Genomic DNA, 19,923 nt, shown 5'->3' with positions numbered 1-19,923 from the left:
GGGATCTGAGCTGCAATGGAAACTCCCCTTCCTCTTTGCTTTTGAGCAAACTCTTCGCCATTCCTTGGAATGATCACCTTCCTCCTCAAATCTAAAATGTTGGATTTTCTCCATTCTTCCAGGCCCTGCTGGGATACCTCAATCTTAAAGCCTCCCCTTTCCTCTCTTGCCTTTGAATTCCTCTAGGCCCTTCATGGGGCCTCTCCTTGATACCCTGATATAGTAAAAAAGAGGAAAGCTTCAGAGTCAGGCACACCTGGTTTCAAATCTCCCTTGATATGCTGTTAGCTCCTGACCTTATACAAACCAATACATTCTTCACCTGTAAAGCGGGAATGATACAGTTCCCGTTGTGAGATTATTAGATTGACTTGATTAATGTCTGCAATATATAATATGTCTGAAATCTGTAGGTATTCAATGAAAGGTAGTGCTTATTACTTACCCTTTTTAACACATGCTATGGTAGTATTTCTGTACATCTCATCTTCCCACAGGGTGAGTGCCTGAAGAATAAGAGCCATATCTTATATACCTTTGTCTCTTGCTGAGCACTTGGCATGGAATTTTGTAAATTTTGTAAAGTGGTTTTTAAGGTCTACAGTCAAAACCAAGTATCCTGGAGTTCCCCAGTGGCCTATTGGTTAAGGATCTGGCATTGTCACTACTACGTGACAATGGTTCACATAGCAGTCTGATCACTAGCCTGGGAACTTCCGCATGCTGTAGATATGGCAACAAAACAAAAAACAAACCTTCAAGCAAGCATCCTATGTCTTCAGGAAAGAACACACTCTACCTAGGACTATGCAGTGGAAAGATCATGGTCTTGAAAACTTCCAATTAAAGATGCTGGATTAAAACAGCTTTCTTTACTCCTTCCAGGAAAAGCATAAAAATAACAGCAAAATTTTTTCTTTATAAGCCATAAACTCATAAAGACAAAGACAACAAGGAAAAGTGACAACTGCAGTAACATTTTGAAAGTGGGAAAGCAGAAGGAAGACTGTAATCACCCATTTAACAGACTCAGTAAAGCTGCTAGGCTGGCCATGCAGGGAGTGAAAGTCAGTGAACATATATACTGAGGAGCCTGAAGAGGCCCAAGAATTGTGAGCACCTGTTCTCTTTGCAAGCAGCGGGTAAAGATGATACAAGGCGGATTGGCTGACAGTCCTCTTTAAAGAAGATACTATCAGGAAGATATAACAAAACACATGAAGCAAAATGAAACTGAGTTGAAGGGAGAAACAGAAAATTCAACAATAATAGTCGGCAACTTTAATCCCCATTTTCAATTAAGATAGAATAATAAGGCAGAAGATCACAAGGAAACAGAAGAACTGAACAATACTACAAAGCATCAGGCCTAACAGACAGACATTTTATAGACCATTCCACTTAATAGCAGTAGAATAAATATACATTCTTCTAAGGTGTACATGGAATATTCTCTGGGATAGACCATGTCAGGACATAAAACAAGTCTCAGTACATTTGAAAAGGAATGAAATATTAAGAATATCCAAAAAAAAAAAATGGAGTTCCTGTCGTGGCGCAGTGGTTAAGGAATCCGACCAGGAACCATGAGGTTGCAGGTTTGATCCCTGCCCTTGCTCAGTGGGTTAGGATCCGGCGTTGCCGTGAGCTGTGGTGTAGGTCGCAAATGCAGCTCGGATCCCGCGTTGCTGTGGCCCTGGCATAGGCCGGTGGCTACAGCTCTGATTAGACCCCTAGCCTGGGAACCTCCATATGCCTCGGGATCGGCTCTAGAAAAAGGCAAAAAGACGAAGAAGAAGAAAAAAAAAAAAGAATATCCCTTGACCACAGTGGAATTAGAAATCAATAAAAGGAGGAGGAGTTCCCATCATGGTGCAGAGGAATTGAATCCGACTAGGAACCATGAGGTTTCGGGTTTGATCCCTACCCTCGCTCAGTGGGTTAAGGATTTGGTGTTGTCGTGAGTTGTGGTGTAGATTGCAGACATGGCTCGGACCTGGCATTGCTGTGGCTTCAGTGTAGGCTGGCAGCTGTAGCTCCAATTAGACCTCTAGCCTGGGAACCTCCACGTATGCCTCTGGTATGGCCCTAAAAAGCACAAAAAAACCCAAAAATAAAATAAAAAAGGAAATTTGGAAAATTAAATAACATACCCCTAAATAATAACAGATCAAAGAAGAAATCATATGTTAGAATATACTTTGAAATGAATGAAAATACCTTAAGGATGAAGCTAAAGGAATACTTAGAAGGAAATTTATAGCAGTAAATTCCTGTATTAAGAAAGAAGAAACATCTCAAATTTGTAAGTAGCCCTTCATCTTAAGAAACTAAAAGGAGAAGACTCAACTGAAAGCAAGCAGAAGGAAGGAAATAATAAAGATTAGAGCGGAAATATATGAAATAGAGGATAGAAAAAGAACAGAGAAAGTCAGTGAAACCAAAAATTGGTTAGACTGACCAAGTAAAACAGAGACAAGACTCAAAATGATCAATAACAGGAATGAAAGAGGAGACATCACTATCAGCTTTACAGAAAGATAATTATAAGAGAACATTATAGGAGTTCCCGTCGTGGTGCAGTGGTTAACGAATCTGACTAGGAACCATGAGGTTGCGGGTTCGATCCCTGGCCTTGCTCAGCGGGTTAAGGATCCGGCGTTGCCGTGGGCTGTGGTGTAGGTTGCAGACGCGGCTCGGATCCTCCGTTGCTGTGGCTCTGGCGGAGGCCAGTGGCTACAGCTCCGATTGGACCCCTCGTCTGGGAACCTCCATACGCTGCAGGAAGCGGCCCTAGAAAAGGCAAAAAGACAAAAAAAAAAAAGAGAGAGAGAGAGAACATTATAAATAACTGTACACCAACAATTTAGATAACCTAAGGGAAACTGACAAATTCCTAAACAGACACAGACCACCTAAAGTGCCTCAAGAAGAAACAGAAAAATCTGAATAGATCTATATAACAGTTAAAGAGATTAAATCAGTAATATATAAACTTTCTATAAAGAAAAGCTTTGGCCCAGATGGCTTCACTGTGAATTCTGCCAAACATTTAAAGAATAATAGCAATCCTTCCCAAATGGTTACAAAAAATAAAAGGGAGAATACATCAACTCCTTTGATGAGTCTAAGTATTACCTTAATACCAAATCCACAGAAAGACAACCAAAGTGTACAGACTAATACCCCTTCCGGATATAGACAGAAAAATCCTTACAAAATACTAGTAAACGAAATGAAACATATAAAAAGGATTACAAACCATGTGCAAGTGGGGTTTATCCAAGGAATGCAAGCCTGGTTCAACATACAAAAATCAATCGGTATACTATACCATGTTAAAAGAATAAAGAGCATAAGTCACACATACATCTCAACAGATACAGAAATTGTCAGAATCCAAGACAATTTCATGATAAAAGCACTCAACAAACTAGGAATAGAAGAGAACTTCTATCTGATAAAGGGCATCTATGAAAAATCCACGGCTAACATTATACCTAATGGTCAAACACTGAATAGTTTTTCCCAAGATCAGAAACAAGACAAGGATGTTCACTTATTACTTCTATTTGACATTGTACCAGAAGTTCTATCCAAAGCCTAGAAAGGTTTGCCTAGGCAAGAAAAAGAAAACATATCCAGACTGGAAAGAACAAATAAAACCATGTTCATCAGAAACGACATAAGCTTGTATATAGAAAATCTTAAGGAATCCACACACACACAGAAAACAATTAGAGGTAATAAACTAGTTCGGTAAGGTTGAAGGATACAAGATCCTTTATACAAAAATTTAATTCTATTTCTATACATTAGCAAGAAACAATTTAAAATGAAATTAACAAAGCATTTTACTTACAACAGCACCTCCAAAATAAAATACTCATAAATAAATATGCAAAAGAAGTGTAAGATTTCACTAGAAAATGGTGCTGAAAGAAATTTTAAAAGACCCAAATAACTGAATAGACACACTCCAAGTTTATAGACTGAAACAGTATTGTTAAGACAGCAATGCTCCCCAAACTGATCTACAGATTCAACGCAATCCTTATCAAAAGCCCCAATTAGTTACATTGGTGTGTAACCTCAAGACTTATCTGGGGAATCTGACCAGTCCCAGAGAAAAGATCTGAAGCTGTTGATGTCAGGGGTTACCCAAGGAAATGGCCCAGTCTAATTGCCCAAGTGACAAGCCTCTCCTTGCAGTGATCCATCTTTTATTAAATATGGACAGATAGACAGGGATTACTAGTCACAGGGGAAAGCACCTGTGCCAGTTATTCTCAGCCTCAGACCCACCATTCTTTATTTTTTCTCTTTTTTGGTTGTTTTGTCTTTTTAGGGCTGCACCGAGGCATATGGAGGTTCCCAGGATAGGGGTCTAATCAGAGCTGCAGCCACCAACCACAGCCACAGCAATGCCAGATTCGAGCCACATCTGCGACCTACACCACAGTTCATGGCAACACCGGATCCTTAACCCAATGAGTGAGGCCAGGGATCAAACCCACAACCTCATGGTTGCTAGTCGGATTTGTTTTTGCTGTGCCACAACAGGAACTCACCATTCTTTCTAATACTGGAGCTAGACTGCATGAACAGTTTCTGTGTGCCAGTCCTTTTTTATTTATTTTAAATTAAAAAAAAATTTTTTTTTTTTCTGTTTTGGCTGCCCTGTGGCATATGGAGTTCCCAGGACAGGGATCAGATCCAATCCACAGGTGTGACCTAAGCCACACCTGTGGCAATACCGGATCCTTTAACCCACTGTACCAGGCCAGGGACTGAACTCACATCCCAGCACTGCCAAGATGCCACTGATCCTGTTGTGCAACAGTAGGCTCCCAGTCCTTTTTTTTAAATTTAGCACAGGAGCCAGTGGCTCAAGGTGGCAGGAATTCTCATAGACCGTGTATAACAGCTACTAGGCCCATATTCTCCCCATTCAGCTGCAGCTTCTGTAGCCTCTGCAGCTGCTCAGATCTTATTTTAGACCAAGGTCTCCCCCATCTGGTGAGTGGCTCTATGGACCAGTTACAGCTCTCACCTTCTGGCAAGTTTCTTCACTACTGGATGGCTATACTTTCTATGCAAACAGTGCCTTTTTTGAAGAGGCCTGACTCTTGAGCTTGGTGGTAGGGCTCAACTAAGTCCCTAGTTCCTTCAGTGTCCACACTTGCTCAGCCTAGGAGTAGCTGCTGTTTTTCTACCTGCTGTTTTTGGATCTTCCAGAGTCCTCTTTTACCTCGTTGAGAAGTAAGCCACCTTCAACTAGTTAACTGTATTTTATGTTAAATTTTCTCTACTCAAAGTGTGTGATTTCTGTCCTCTGAATGGACCCTGGAAACAGCCCACGGGATGGAGAAACTTGACCCAAAGGCTGCTGAGATGAGTGTCACCAGGACTTCTGTGTGACAAGCCTTGAATTTTTTTTTTTTTTTTTCCCTTAAAAGGCAGAAACTAGAGGAGTTCCCATTGTGGCTCAGTGGTTAATGAATCCGACTAGGAACCATGAGGTTGTGGCTTCGAGCCCTGGCCTCGCTCAGTGGGTTAAGGATCCGGCGTTGCCGTGAGCTGTGGTGTAGGAGGTCACAGATACGGCTCGGATCCCGAGTTGTTGTGGCTGTGGTGTAGGCCACCAACTACAGCTCCAATTGGACGCCTAGCCTCCATATGCTGCCATGGGTGCGGCCCTAGAAAAGACAAAAAAAAAAAGGGCAGAAACTAGAAACAAACTGCCTTCCTATCACTTTTGCAATTTCCCCCCAGTGTTCTTTTTTTTTTTTTTTCCAATTTTGATAAAATAAACCTTTAATTTAAAAAGTTTTAGATTTACCAAAAAACTTACAAAGGTAGTACAGAGTTTCATACATCCCGCACAAATTTTCCCTTATGCTTAACATCTTATATTATTATGGTACATTTGTCACCATTAATGAACCAATGTAGATACATTTTTTTTAAGTGAGAATTGCAATGATTTTTAATATTTATTTATTTTGCTTTTTAGGGACGCACTCACAAACATTCTCAGATAAAGAAAAACAGAGTTTACCACAAGCATACCCTCTCTTGCTAAAGCAAATTCTAAAGGACGTAATTCAGAGAAAAAGAAAATTATTCCAGAAGAAAATTCTGAGATGTGAGAAAGAATGAAGAGCAAAGAAAATGATTAACATGCAGGTAACTCTGAATAGACATTGACTGGATAAAGCAACCATGATCTCTAATCTGCAGGACTAATAAAAAAGGAGCCTCAAAATACTAGAGAAACAACAAATAATTTGGAAGAAGTGATGGAAGATCATAGATTGGAGTTAAAACAATTGGATAATATAACTTTCAAGCAGTAGAAGGGGAAATGTCCATATGTAAGATGTTTAAAAAATAGTAAAACCGGAGTTCCCACCGTGGAGCAGCGGAAACAAATCTGACTAGGAACCATGAGGCTGCAGGTTTGATCCCTGGCCTCGTTCAGTGGGTTAAGGATCCGGCATTGCCGTGAGCTGTGGAGTAGTTTGCAGGCACCGCACGGATCCTGTGTTGCTGTAGCTGCGGTGTAGGCCAACAGCTATAGCTCCAATCTGATCCCTAGCCTGGGAACTGCCACATGCCATGGGTGCAGCCCCTCCAGTGTTCTTTATTTACAAATTCTAACACTGTCACTTGGTAGAGAAGTAATGTACAGAAAAAGAAAGATGTCATGGCTCAGCTCTAAGAAACATTTACATGCTAGTGGAAATGCTGGAAATTGACCTAATCCAAATTATATTATATTCAAAGAATGGAGTGTTGGAAAACATAAATATGTGTCATGGGGTCAGTGCATGCGTGTGTGTGAGAGAGAGAGAGAAATAATCTTTCATGATGGAATGCCAACAGATAAGGCCTATGACTGAAAAATCATTAAGTGGAAATATATGCATATTTAGAGAAATGGAGGTAAAGAAAATTGAGGCATGTATCCCAAAAGACATATCAAAGAATGTTCATAGGGGAGTTCCCACTGTGGCACAGCAGAAACAAATCCTCATCTCCATGAGGATGCAGGTTTGATCCCTGGCCTCACTCAGTGGGTCAGGGATCTGGCATTGCTGTGAACTGTGGTGTAGGTCACAAATGAGGCTCGGATCCCGAGTGGCTGTGGCTGTGGTGTAGGCCAGCAGCTGTAGCTCCAATTCAACCCCTAGCCTGGGAACTTCCTAATGCCACAGGAGCGGCCCTAAAAAGCAAAAAAAAAAAAAAAAGGTTCATAGAAACTTTATTCATAAAACAAAAACAAAAGATCAGAGAGGTTCTGTGTGGCCCAGCAGGTTAGGGATCCGGTGTTGCCGCAGCTGTGATGCATGGGTTTAATCGCTGGTCCAGGAGCTTCTGAACGCCACAGCTGTGGCCAAAAAAAAAGGGAAACAACTGAAATGTTCATAGGAACAGTTGTGGAATATAATACAATGGACTGCTACGCAGAATAAAAGAATGAACTACTGATATAGAGAATGACACAGTTGAATCTCAGACTACACTGAGCAAAAGAAGCTGGCCCCAGGGAGTTCCCGTCGTGGCGCAGTGGTTAACGAATCCGACTAGGAACCATGAGGTTGCGGGTTCGGTCCCTGCCCTTGCTCAGTGGGTTAACGATCCGGCATTGCCATGAGCTGTGGTGTAGGTTGCAGACGCGGCTCGGATCCCGAGTTGCTGTGGCTCTGGCGTAGGCTGGTGGCTACAGCTCCGATTCAACCCCTGGCCTGGGAACCTCCATATGCCGCGGGAGCGGCCCAAGAAATAGCAAGAACAACAACAACAAAAAAGACAAAAGACAAAAAAAAAAAAAAAGAAGAAGCTGGCCCCAGAAGAGTCTACACTATAATTACATTTGTATGAAGCTCAAGAAGAGGCAAAATAACCTATAGCAGTAACAGAATAGTGACTACCTTGCTTGGGGAAGGGGATTAGTGATTAGGAATTGGCATGAGGGAACCCTTCTGAGGTAATAGAAATGTTCTATATTTTGACTTGGTGGTGGTTACATGAGAATATAGGCATATAATGTAAAAGGTCACTGAGTAGCACTTACGATTTGTGTCCTTCACTATAAGTAATACCTTAATTAAAAAGGCAAAACCCAAAAGAATTAGCTAAAAGAATTAAAGCGGTTAGCTCTAAGAAGCAGGAAATGGGATGGGTGGCAGATTCTTTATAAGAAGCCCTGAAAAACTTCTCTCCTCTAAAATATATGTCAATGTGTAACTTTGATAAAATTCATCTCAATAAAAGAAAAAACAATGCACTCTGGAGTTAGCCTGACCTGGGTTCAAACCACTTGCTAGTTGGATAATGGTGGCAAGTGACGTTGCCTCTCTGGCCCTCAATTTCTCCATCTTAAAGTAAGTCTGATAGAACCACGTGGAAAATAACTGAGTTTGTGCCTTCAAGTACTTGTCAAAGTGTCTTACACATCAGGAGTACTAAATGCTGATTTTTCTCCCCACCAACCATTTTCCCTCAATACACAGGCTACGGCTGAGCACATATTACTCCCCCGTATGTTGTTTTCATCTCCCCAACTACTCCAGACCCCTCACAGCTCTCCAAACTTATGGCTCATTTATTCCTTTCCTTCTTCACAGGTCATCTGTGATGTTGTGATTTATCATAAGAAATATATATTTGGTCTTCACACCATTTCTGCCACAGAGCTCCTAAAACACTTGCAACGTAGTGATAAAAGCATCTTGTTTTGTTAGTGAAGTGACTTTAGGAAAGCCCCCAAGTAACTTTTAGACGGAATCAGCCCCGTGATTACAGGGTCAGAACTTTCGATCCCACCCCTTCCCCACTGCTGGGGGAGGGAGAGGAGCTTGACATTGAATTGACTGCCCTATAATCATGCCTCCATTAACCCCAAAAAGGACAGGACTGGGAGAGCTTCCAGGGTGGCAAACACGTGGAGGTTCTGGGAGACTGCTGCACTCTAGAGGGCACGGAGCTCTGCGCCCCTTTCACAGAACATGCCCTTGACACCTCTTCCATCTGGCTGTTCCCGAGTTATGTTCTTTTACAATAAACCAGTAATCTAGTGCGTACAATGTTCCTCTGAGTTCTGTGAGCCACTCTAGCAAATTAATTGAACCCCAGGAGGGTGGTCATTGGAACCTCTGGTCTAGAGCTGGTAGGTGAGAAGCACAGGCAGGACACAGAGTGGCAACTGGTAGCTGAAGTGGGGGAGGGGAGCGGTGGTGGTGGCACAGTCTTATAGGACCAGGCTCAAACCTATAGGATCTGACCTATCTCCAGGTAGACGGGTTATAACTGTCACACACAGCTGGTGTCCAAGAATTGTTCGGTAGCGTAGGAAAAAACACACATTGTAGTTGGTGTGAGAATCATATTATCCACCCGACTTTCCCTCTGAAAAGAGGACTGGTGTCCCCTCTTTCACCCAACAATTATTCATATAATTGTCATTTCCTCTATAGACTTCAGTTTCTTCACTAGTAAAACATGGGGTTTGAACAAGATTATCTAAGGTTCTTTTAGCAATCACATTTCTTGGTTTCTTTTTCTCTGAAATTTCTATTTTTGTGAAGCCTTTCCCAGACCTCATTATGGCTCTAAAGATATTTGCTGAGGCATATGATGTTGTCAAACATGAACAGATGGCATGCTGCTCACAGGAGACAGGTGGGAGGGGGAGGGCACTGCCTTCTCTCTCTCTCCTAATGCCAAGAGCTGCGTGGCACTGAGTTAATGCCTCTCCCCTAAGACTGGCCTTTGCTGGGCCATGTGCATCCCACACAGCACTGGCAGTATTACCCACTGGGATCGAGTTCAAAGGCACCCCTTCTTTCCTTTTCACTTCTAAAGTGAATAAGATTTTACAAGCAAGCCAATGAACACAGCTCTCCTGGCTGGAATAGGCACTTACCTGCCCAAAGTGATGAGCCAAAATAATGTCCACAACATTGGTTGTCAGTCCTGAGAGCTAAAAAGATAAAAACTTTGTGTCAAGGGAGAAAGCACAGGCTAAAAATTTATCAAGCTGTCCACTTTACTGGTGCACTTTATTGTATCTGTGTTATCCCTTGACAAATAACTCAGTGGTACACACTTTCATGAGATGGTGGTTTCAAGAAACATGAGAACAAAAAACAAGTCAGAAAAAAAAGGGAAAAGTCTTGGAGTTCCCTGGTAGCTCAGTGGGTTAAGGATCTGGTATTGTCATTGCTGTTTCTGTTCCATCCCTGACACAGAACTTCTGCATGTCACAGGAGCAGCAGAAAAAAAAGAAAAGTCTTCCTTCCAGGGTAATAGCATAGCCTGCTGTGAAATAGGTAGCTAGAAGAAATGCTTGCCATTACTTCTTTGAAAACCTGAGACCTAGAACTCATGGCTATTAGCTACTTCATTCCTGCCTATATTTTTGCATTTATACTGGATTTATGGCTAATAAGGATGGACCTACAACCACTCCCAACCCAAGCCAACCAAAAGAAAAAAAAAACACCTTTTTTTCCCTTCATTTTTTGCTATCTTCATTTCAAAGAGTGGGAGGAAATTGCTATGTTTACAGAATGTTCTTGCATTTTGAACATTCTTCTAATTTTTCCCATTTCAAAATTATGCATATCACAGTCTAATAAATGCGTCAATCTGTGTAAGTCTGCAGGGTGTTAGTCTATTTTCAGGAAAGTTTCCAAATGAAATTATGTTACTGATTTCCCTTTAGCTTTCTTTGTTGGTTTTATGCTCAATTCCTACCACTGACCTGGATCACAGGTGAAGTACTGAGTTGGGAGTGAAGATGGTGGAGAGGATATAAGGGAAACAGGTGGATATGGGTAAAGCAGGATCACACAGTCCCAGAAAGATTAGGGAAGAAAGCCCAGAAATCTTCACATGGGTTATCCATGACCCACAGATTGTATAAATTAAAGATAATGATAATTAATAACCTAGTTTATTTTGTCTTTAACACTCATAAGGTCCTTCTAAAGCTTTATAAGAATTTTTAGGAGTTTCCCTGTGGCATAGTGGGTTAAGGACCTGGTGTCACTGCAGCAGCCTGGGTCACTGCTATGGTGCGGGTTCAATGCCTAGCCTGGGAACCTGTGTCACATTAAAGGTGTTCAGCTAAGTTTGTTAGAACATATGGAAGTTCCCGGGTCAGGGATCAAATACAAGCCCCATCTGCAAACTATACCACAGCTGTGGCAACACCACAGAGACAAGCTAGATCATTATCCCATTGCCCCATAGTGGGAACTCCATCGGGTAAGTTTTAATGTATCCACATGCTGGATAGTAATTTTAACAAATTTTAAATAAGAATTTTCATAGCATCTGGCAATAGGATTGTTAATATAGTTCATCCAAAGCTAGGATATATATCATTTCTCCAGAAGTTAAATATGGGGAGGAATGGATAAATTTTTTAAAATCTGGTCTACTGGTAGGTGGAAATAGTTTAATATTTTAAAATAGCTATAAAAGCAATACATGTTCACCACAGAAAATTAGGGAAATATAGAATATAAAAAAAGGAAATAAGTCATCTGTAATGGTACCAGCCAAAGATGTTACCATCGGTGATAAATTATTTTCCCTTTTTAACAACATTGTATTGCCTTTTTTTTTGGCCATGGCATACAGCAGTTTGATGTTGGATCTCAATTCCCAGACCAGAGATCAAACCTGGGCTGTAGCAGTGAAAGCACTGAATCCTAACCACCAAACCAATAGAGAAGTCCCTGTCTGTTTTTTAAACCTAGAATTTTCTCATTTCTTTAAATAACTAAAAAAATAAGTTTCTGGTTGCATAGTATTCCATTCATAGTCTTCATGAATGAGACTCACAGTTATGAACAAAAGTGAGATACAAAAGATACATATTCTATTATACCAATTATATGAAGTTTAAGAGCAGATAAAACCAATCTACGGTGACAGGAGTCAGAATAATGGTTATTTCTGGGAAGGGAGGAAGTATTAACTAAGGACAGAGCTAGAAATATTCTGTATATTGACTGAGCAGTGATTATATGTGTAAACATTCATCAGGATGTCTACTTAAAACTTCTTGCTCTTAACTTTATACACCTCAATGAAAAAATAAAAACCAGTTAAGGTGTTTTGAGGAGGGGCCAAGAGATGAGGCAATGGACACCATTTGGTCTTACTTTGGAAGCTGCCCAGTCAATCCAGCCTTTAGCACAAGGGTCGACGTTAATGAGCACGAGACCTTCCACAAGCTCTGGGTGATTGAGCTGAAACAAGACAAAGACAATGGTATGAGCACCCTGCCCCAGTTTTCTTCTAATATCCAACTTAGCATCCGGAAAACCAGCTTCTTCAACGCTATCAAATGATCTTGCCTTGCAAAGATCCTGGGGGGGAGTCGGTTTTTTATTTCCACAGCAGAGGAGGGCACCTGCTATAGTTGTTTAGCTCATGGTGGGTCTCCTCTGCTGGGGCAGTGCCCTTGGGACTACGTGGCATAAGGGGCTGCTGAGGCTTAGACTGCCTATTTCATCCTCATACACCTTTGTTCTCAATGGCGGAGTTTTTTTCCTAAAACCACAGGAAGAGGTGATACCACCTCCCTGAAGGCTGTCCTGGAGTTCCCGCTGTGGCGCAGTGGTTAAGGAATCCGACTAGGAACCATGAGGTTTCGGGTTCGGTCCCTGCCCTTGCTCAGTGGGTTAAGGATCCGGTGTTGCCATGAGCTGTGGTGTAGGTTGCAGACGCGGCTCGGATCCCACGTTGCTGTGGCTCTGGCGTAGGCCAGGGGCTACAGCTCCGATTAGACCCCTAGCCTGGGAACCTCCATATGCCGAGGGAGTGGTCCAAGAAATAGCAAAAAGACAAAAAAGAAGAAAATAAAATTTCATATGACTTAACCACACATCAATCTCTGTTAGTATTTTGGCATGTTTTCTTCCAGTTCTTCCCTATGCCTATGACAAACTTCATGTGCATCTGTATTCTAACCTTTTTGTTGAGCTTATAGTGCATGTAAATTGCATATCATTACAAGTTCTTCTTACAAAAAAAATTTTTGTAAGGCGTACAAGTTCCTGGGTCAGGGACTGAATCCTTGCCAAGGCAGTGAACTGAGCCACTGCAGTGACAATGCCAGATTCTTAACCACTGTACCACACGCAAACTCCCAAAAATTTTAATGGCTCTAAGAAATTCAACCATAAGTATTCCCTAAGAATTATCATTATTTTTTCCTTTTTATGTCTGTACCTATGGCATATGGAAATTCCCAGGATAGGGGTTGAATCAGAGCTGCAGCTGCCAGTCTATGCCACAGCCATGGTGACAATGGATCTGAGCTGCATCTGTGATTTAAGCTGCAACTTGCAGCAACACCAGACCTTTAACCCACTGAGCAAGGCCAGGGATTGAACCCAAATCCTCACAGACACTATGCTGGGTTCTTAACCTGCTGAGCCACAATGGAAACTCCAAAGAATTATTTGTCATTAATGATATCTTGCCTTCATTTGTGAGATGCTATAAGTAAAAAGCAAAGCTTTATACAAATCTTTATCTGCTGCTGATAGAATTTACAGAAAAGCTAAAACTAACATAAAACTCACAACAGGGGAGTTCCCACTGTGGCGCAGTACGTTAATGATTTGACTTGTCTCTGTGGAAGCACCAGTTCGATCCCCTTAACTTGGCACAATGGGTTAAGGATATAGTGTTGCTGCAGCTGTGGCATAGGACATGGCTCTGGCTCAGATTTGATCACTGGCCCGAATTTCTGTATGCCGCATGGGCAGCCGAAAAATAAATAAGTAAGCAAATAAAATTTAGGAGTTCCTGTTGAGGCACAGTGGAAACGAATGCGATTAGTATCCATGAGGATGTAGGTTCGATCCTTGGCCTTGCTCAGTGGGTTGCGGATCCAGAGTCGCCGTGAGCTGTGGGGTAGGTCGCACACTCGGCTCAGATCTGGTGTTGCTGTGGCTGCTGTAAGCTGGCAGCTGTAGCTCCAGTTCGACCCCTAGCCTGAGTACTTACATATGCCATAGGTGTGGCCCTAAAAAGCAAAAAAAATAAAAATAAAAAAATTTAAAAAGACCCAGACATTTAACACAGCAGTAAGAGCCGTGACCTTGGCAGTAGGTACCTCAGGGTGCTTAGACTAATCCTGCCCATACTTACAGCAAATCTGCTGAGGATGTAAGCTCCAGCTCCAACTCCAACCCCAATGATGCTTTTCAGACTGTGAATGAGACACACCAACATTGTCAGGGTTAGCTCGTTTGGAGGTGGCATGGCATAATGGAAAGAATACAAATGGGTTCAAATCTGGCTCTGATGCTTGCTGGATGTAGAATTTGGTAGAGTCTCTTTAACCTCTTGAACCTGGGTTCCTTATCTACCACATAAGGATACAACCACCCACTTCTAAGTTGACTTTAAGGATTAAATGAAATATGACTAAAACTTGGGAGTCACCCTTGACAGCTCACTCTCCCATCACCAAGTCCTATAGAGTCTACCTTCAAAGTAATTCCATCTGCCTCCACCTACCTCATTCCATTCCCTGCATAGCCACCCAGTATCAAGCTATCAGTATCACTTGTCCGAATGTTCTAATAGTTTAACTGGTCCCCCTAATTTTACTCTTTTACCCCTCTCTAAACCAGTCTCTCCACAGCTAGAGTAATCCTTTTTTAAAAATGTAAACTGCCTTACTGGTGTGCAATTTACAAATCTAGAGTGATCATTTTAAAAGACTAAATTAGAGGGAGTTCCCGTCGTGGCTCAGTGGTTAACAAATCTGACTAGGAACCATGAGGTTGTGGGTTCGATCCCTGGCCTTGCTCAGTGGGTTAAGGATCCAGCGTTGCTGTGAGCTGTGGTGTAGGTTGCAGACTCGGCTCAGATCTCACGTTGCTGTGGCTCTGGCGTAGGCCAGCGGCTACAGCTCCAATCCAACCCCTAGCCTGGGAAACTCCATACGCTACAGGAACAGCCCAAGAAAATGGCAAAAAGACAAAAATTAATTAATTAAAGACTAAATTAGGGAAGTTCCGGTTGTGGCTCAGCAGTTTAACGAATCTGACTAGCATCCATGAGGACGAAGGCTCAATCCCTAGTCATGCTCAGTGGTTACGGATCTGGTGTTGCCATGAGCTGTGATGTAGGTCACAGACAAGGCTCGTATGTGGCATTGCTATGGCTGTACACAGGCTGGCAGCTATAGCTCTGATTTCACCCCTAGCCTGGGAACTTCCATATGCCATAGGTGTGGCCCTAAAACGACAAATTAAAAAAAAAAAAAAAGACTAAATTAGACACCACTCCATGCTTAAAACCCTTTGGTTTTTTTTCTTTGCTTTTTTTTTTTTTTGGTCTTTTTGTCTTTTTAGGGCTGTACCTGCAGTATGTGGAGGTTCCCAGGCTAGGGGTCAAATCAGAGCTGTAGTCGCTGGCCTAAGCCACAGTCACAGCAACATGGGATCCGAGCCACGTCTGCAACCTACACCATAGCTCATGGCAACTCAAGATCCCCAACCCACTGAGCGAGGCCAGGGATTGAACCCAAGTCCTTATGGATGCTAGTCGGGCTCGTTAACTGCTGAGCCATGACGGAAACTCCTTTTCTCTGTCTTTTGAATATAATCCCAAATTCTTACCTGATCTATGAGACCTATGTAATCTGGTCCTTGCCTATTTCTCAAATTTCGCTCTATGCCTTTCTCCCACTTGCTTATTGGCTCAGGCTTTTTGTTGTCGTTTTTTGGCCACACCTACGGCAAGTAGAAGTTCTCAGGCCAGGGACTGAACCTGTGCCACAGCAGTGACAATGCCTGATCCTTAACGCCCTAGGCCACCAGGGAACTGTCCTTATTCTCTATCATAATGTCCCCGCTGACGTCTACAGCATGTAAGCTGGGACTACTTGCTTACTTACTTACTGTTAATTATTTCCCCCACTAAAATGTAAGCTTCAAGCTCTACAGAGTAGTGACCATACTGTTTTGCTCAACATCATATCCCCCAATTAGACACATAGTAGAAAATGTGAAAAACAAAAAAACAAACAAAACCCCAAAACAATGTGAAATAACTGCAGAATGAACTTACTTTAAATGGGTGAGAACAGAAGGCAGCATTTCGGCCAGCTCATCCATTGTGGGGTACTGGTACCTGGAATACAGAAGGATACCACCAGAACAGCTAGAAAAGTGTAGGTTCTTAGAGAAAAGCACTCACTTTAGCCAAGGCTCAAAGGAGGAGATGTGGTACCTGGAAATGACTGCCCCATGTTGTGTGACTCTCTATGACTGACATTCTAAGAAGAAAGGGGGGGGGGGGACCCACAGGTTTTTATAGCCTGAAGAGCAACCTTTAACTGGGGGTTCGGCCTCAGTAAACTTCTAGAAGTAAGAGTCAACTTAGGAAGTGGCTCTTGGTCTGCAGTCTGTATTTAGGCAACTAAATGTAAAGGTAAACAAAGCTTTACTGGACCTAGGCACACAGTCACAGATCCTGCGTTCCTCGTCATGAAGGCTCATTTGTTTTACTTAGGCCTAGAATAACCTGTTTATTATTTGCTTTTTTATTATTATTACTCAATGAATTTATCACATCTGTACTATTACTTGCTTCTGAATTTGGTTCATGATCTAAGAAACTGGATCCCAAGATGGTCAAGTAAGTCTGAAACTGACTCAGACCAAGTATCCAAGAAAAGTTGGGAGTGTCCATAGAGGTTACCCAATCAAAGATGAAAAGGATCTTAAGACGACCTCCTACATATGAGGCAGGATCTGCTCTACCTTGACAGGGACGTCAGTCTGTCTCAGCTTGAAACACCTCAAGCAATGGTGTGCTCCTGAGCCATTTGTGCATAAAACAGGCAACATTAATTGGATCTAAATCTTATTGAGGAGTTCCCGTCATGGCTCAGTGGTTAACAAATCTGACTAAGAACCATGAGGTTGTGGGTTCGATCCCTGGCCTTGCTCAGTGGGTTAAGGATCCGGCGCTGCCATGAGCTGTGGTGTAGGTCACAGATGTGGCTCAGATCCTGTGTTGCTGTGGCTCTTGGCGTAGGCTGGTGGCTACAGCTCCCATTCGACCCCTAGCCTGAGAACATCCATATGCCGCAGGAGTGGCCCTAGAAAAGGCAAAAAGACAAAAATAAATAAATAAATAATAAATAAATCTTATTGATATAAACCAGTCACTGGCCAATTTGTGTTTAGGAGACAGAATAGCTTGGACATAGTCAATAATACAGATTCTGGAGCTAGACTGCTTGGGTTAAAATCCCAGCTCTGGGGAGTTCCTGTCGTGGCACAGTGGTTAACAAATCCGACTAGGAACCATGAGGTTGTGGGTTCGGTCCCTGCCCTTGCTCAGTGGGTTAACAATCCGGCGTTGCTGTGAGCTGTGGTGTAGGTTGCAGACGCGGCTCGGATACTGCGTTGCTGTGGCTCTGGCATAGGCCGGTGGCTACGGCTCCAATTGGACCCCTAGCCTGGGAATCTCCACATGCCGCGGGAGTGGCCCAAGAAATAGCAAAAAGACAAAAAAAAAAAAAAAAATCCCAGCTCTGCTACTTACTCATTATGTAAGCTTGGCCCAGGTACTTAGTATCTTTGGGCCTTAGTTTCCTCACTTGTAAAATGGGAATCATAGTAAACCTAACCCACAGGGTTATAAGGATTAAATGAGTTAAAAAATGTAAGGCAGGTAACGTAGGTCGGGAATACTGTTGAGTGAATACCTAAGCGTTAACTACTATTGGATCGCAGTAGGCAGTCACTGGCAAAGGCAGCTCTGGAGATGAGTGAAGAGAAAGGGAAAGAATTAGCCTTTCACAGCTTGTGTTTTCCCTCCTCCTCCAAGGTCTCCTCGATAATTATGCTGTCCAGGGAAGACTTAGGAAACTGTGGCTCCACCATGCACAGCCAGCTTAGGATGAGGCTGAGAGCTCCACGTCCAGTCAAATGCATCCCTACCTGACAGGGCAGCTTCTCAGAATAAATGGCTACCCTGATATTCAAACTCCTATCACCAGACTGAAGGTAAGGGTGGGGTGGGGAGGGATCCCCCAGGAAGCTCAGAGGGATCTGAGTTTAGGCCTAAGTAGTTGGGAGTTTCAGGGAGAGGCAAAAAAATGACAGATTTAAAGTAGATAAGGATGAGGACAAACAAAAGACATTGAGATATGGGTGTTCCAGACACTAATGCCTTGTGATTGGCTCCCATCCCCACGGAGGGCCATTCCTGGATATGGGAGAACATGCAGTTTTCCTGATAGAATGTACGTAACTGTCCTCTCAGAGTGAGGAGAGAAAACAGGCGGATGGTCAGATGACAAGTATAACCTGTAGGCTGGGCCAAACTAAGCTGAGAGGGAAGCACATGGCCACTGCTCCCCAGGAGCTTAGTCGTTTGCTCCCTGAATGCCTGTCTTCCAGAGGATCTCGCTTGTGGCCTTACCCAGATGGGAAAGAGGGTGCACCTTCCTGCTGGCCTGGGGCATCCACATGACAGACAGCAAAGTGCTGGGTGATTTCTTGCATATCCTCAAAGTTAAAGAACGCATTGAAACAGGATTTATCTGCAAGAGCAAAAATATTAAGTCACAAGCTCTTCATTTCTCTCCAATTTTCCTCAGTCTATTCCATATCGTTGTCCTCTCTCATGCCATTTTAATCACTATTACACTAAAGTGAAGTGTCTGAACAGTCTGTCCGATTCAAGCTGCCCTACAGGTTGACTTCCAGACATCTAAGTGATGTGAAAAGGGACTAATCCTCAATTCTACAGAACCGTCCACAAAGTGGAAACCAATCTTGGTGTTGCACAAAACAACCTTACACCCATAATACTGTCCTTTTTTTTTTTTTTTGGCTGCGACCATAGCATGCAGAAGTTCTGGGGCTAGTGATCGAACCCAAGCCACAGCAGTGACAATGCCAAGTCCTTAATTGCTGGGCCATCAGGGAACTCTAATACTGTCATTTTTCATGTATCTTATTCCCCTACCTCACACAGAGATCCTGACCACATCCCAAGAACCTGGCTAGAATAAGTATCTTGAGCTGCTCACAGTCACCATGTGGAAAACTGTCCCTTGGCAAAATTGCAGGGGTGCAGGGAAGGGTTGCTGCTACAATTTCTATCCTACTGGTATAACTGCTTAAATTCCTTCTCATACCAAAGAGGCCACAAGAGCTCCAGTGCAAGGCTGTACCCTCAAACGCAGGCCACCTTTGAAAGCCAGAAGAATGTGGAAGACAACACATGTACACAGACTCTGTGCCTCAGGCTAGGGCCAGAATCTTACTCTACCTTCTAGAAAATGCCTCTTAAAGTCACCAATGACAAACTATAGCAAGAATACTTTTACTAATTCATTGAAGACTTCACAACAGTTAAATTCAAACTCTTATTTATTTTTTCAGGGCTGCACCTATGGCATATGGCAGTTCCCAGGCTAGGTTCGAATTGGAGCTACAGCTGCTGGCCTACACCACAGCCACAGTAACTTGGGATCCGAGCTGCCTCTTCGACCTACACCATAGCTCACAGCAATATCGGATCTCCGATGCACTAAATGAGGCCAGGGATCAAACCTGCATCCTCATGGATACTAGTTGGATTCCTTTCCACTGCGCCACAATGGGAACCCCCAAACTCTATTTTCTAACCTGAAATATGAAAAAACCCGAAGTACAGATTTAAAAAAAAAAAAAAAAGATTTTAAGAGTTCTCTGTGGTTCAGTGGGTTAAAGATCTGGCGTGGTCACTGCAGCAGCTGAGGTTGCTGCTGTGGCGCAGATTTGATCCCTGGCCCAGGAACTTCCACATGCCATGGGTGCGGCTAAAAAAAAAAAAAATGAAGAAAACGAATATGAGAGTTTCTCATGTGTTTTTAAA

The 19,923-nt window shown here is 42.7% G+C and overlaps 1 protein-coding gene across 6 annotated transcripts in view; it reads right to left on the bottom strand.

The window, feature by feature from the left end:
* NDRG3 (NDRG family member 3) overlaps nt 1-19,923 on the bottom strand; it is an 81,102-nt gene that overhangs the window by 17,366 nt on the left and 43,813 nt on the right. For all 6 annotated transcript variants that reach the window (XM_047771150.1, XM_047771151.1, XM_047771153.1 and 3 more), the window contains 5 exons: nt 18,481-18,601; nt 16,114-16,176; nt 14,182-14,242; nt 12,183-12,269; nt 9,932-9,988 (listed from right to left, as the gene is read on the bottom strand). In XM_047771150.1, the coding sequence (XP_047627106.1) occupies nt 9,932-9,988; nt 12,183-12,269; nt 14,182-14,242; nt 16,114-16,176; nt 18,481-18,601 (389 nt within the window). The remainder of the gene's footprint in view (nt 1-9,931; nt 9,989-12,182; nt 12,270-14,181; nt 14,243-16,113; nt 16,177-18,480; nt 18,602-19,923) is intronic.

Source organism: Phacochoerus africanus, chromosome 3, assembly GCF_016906955.1.
Source record: "Phacochoerus africanus isolate WHEZ1 chromosome 3, ROS_Pafr_v1, whole genome shotgun sequence".
Taxonomy (NCBI): domain Eukaryota; kingdom Metazoa; phylum Chordata; class Mammalia; order Artiodactyla; family Suidae; genus Phacochoerus; species Phacochoerus africanus.
The sequence above is the reverse complement of the archived record's forward strand: the minus strand, read 5'-3'. Positions and strand labels throughout refer to the sequence as shown.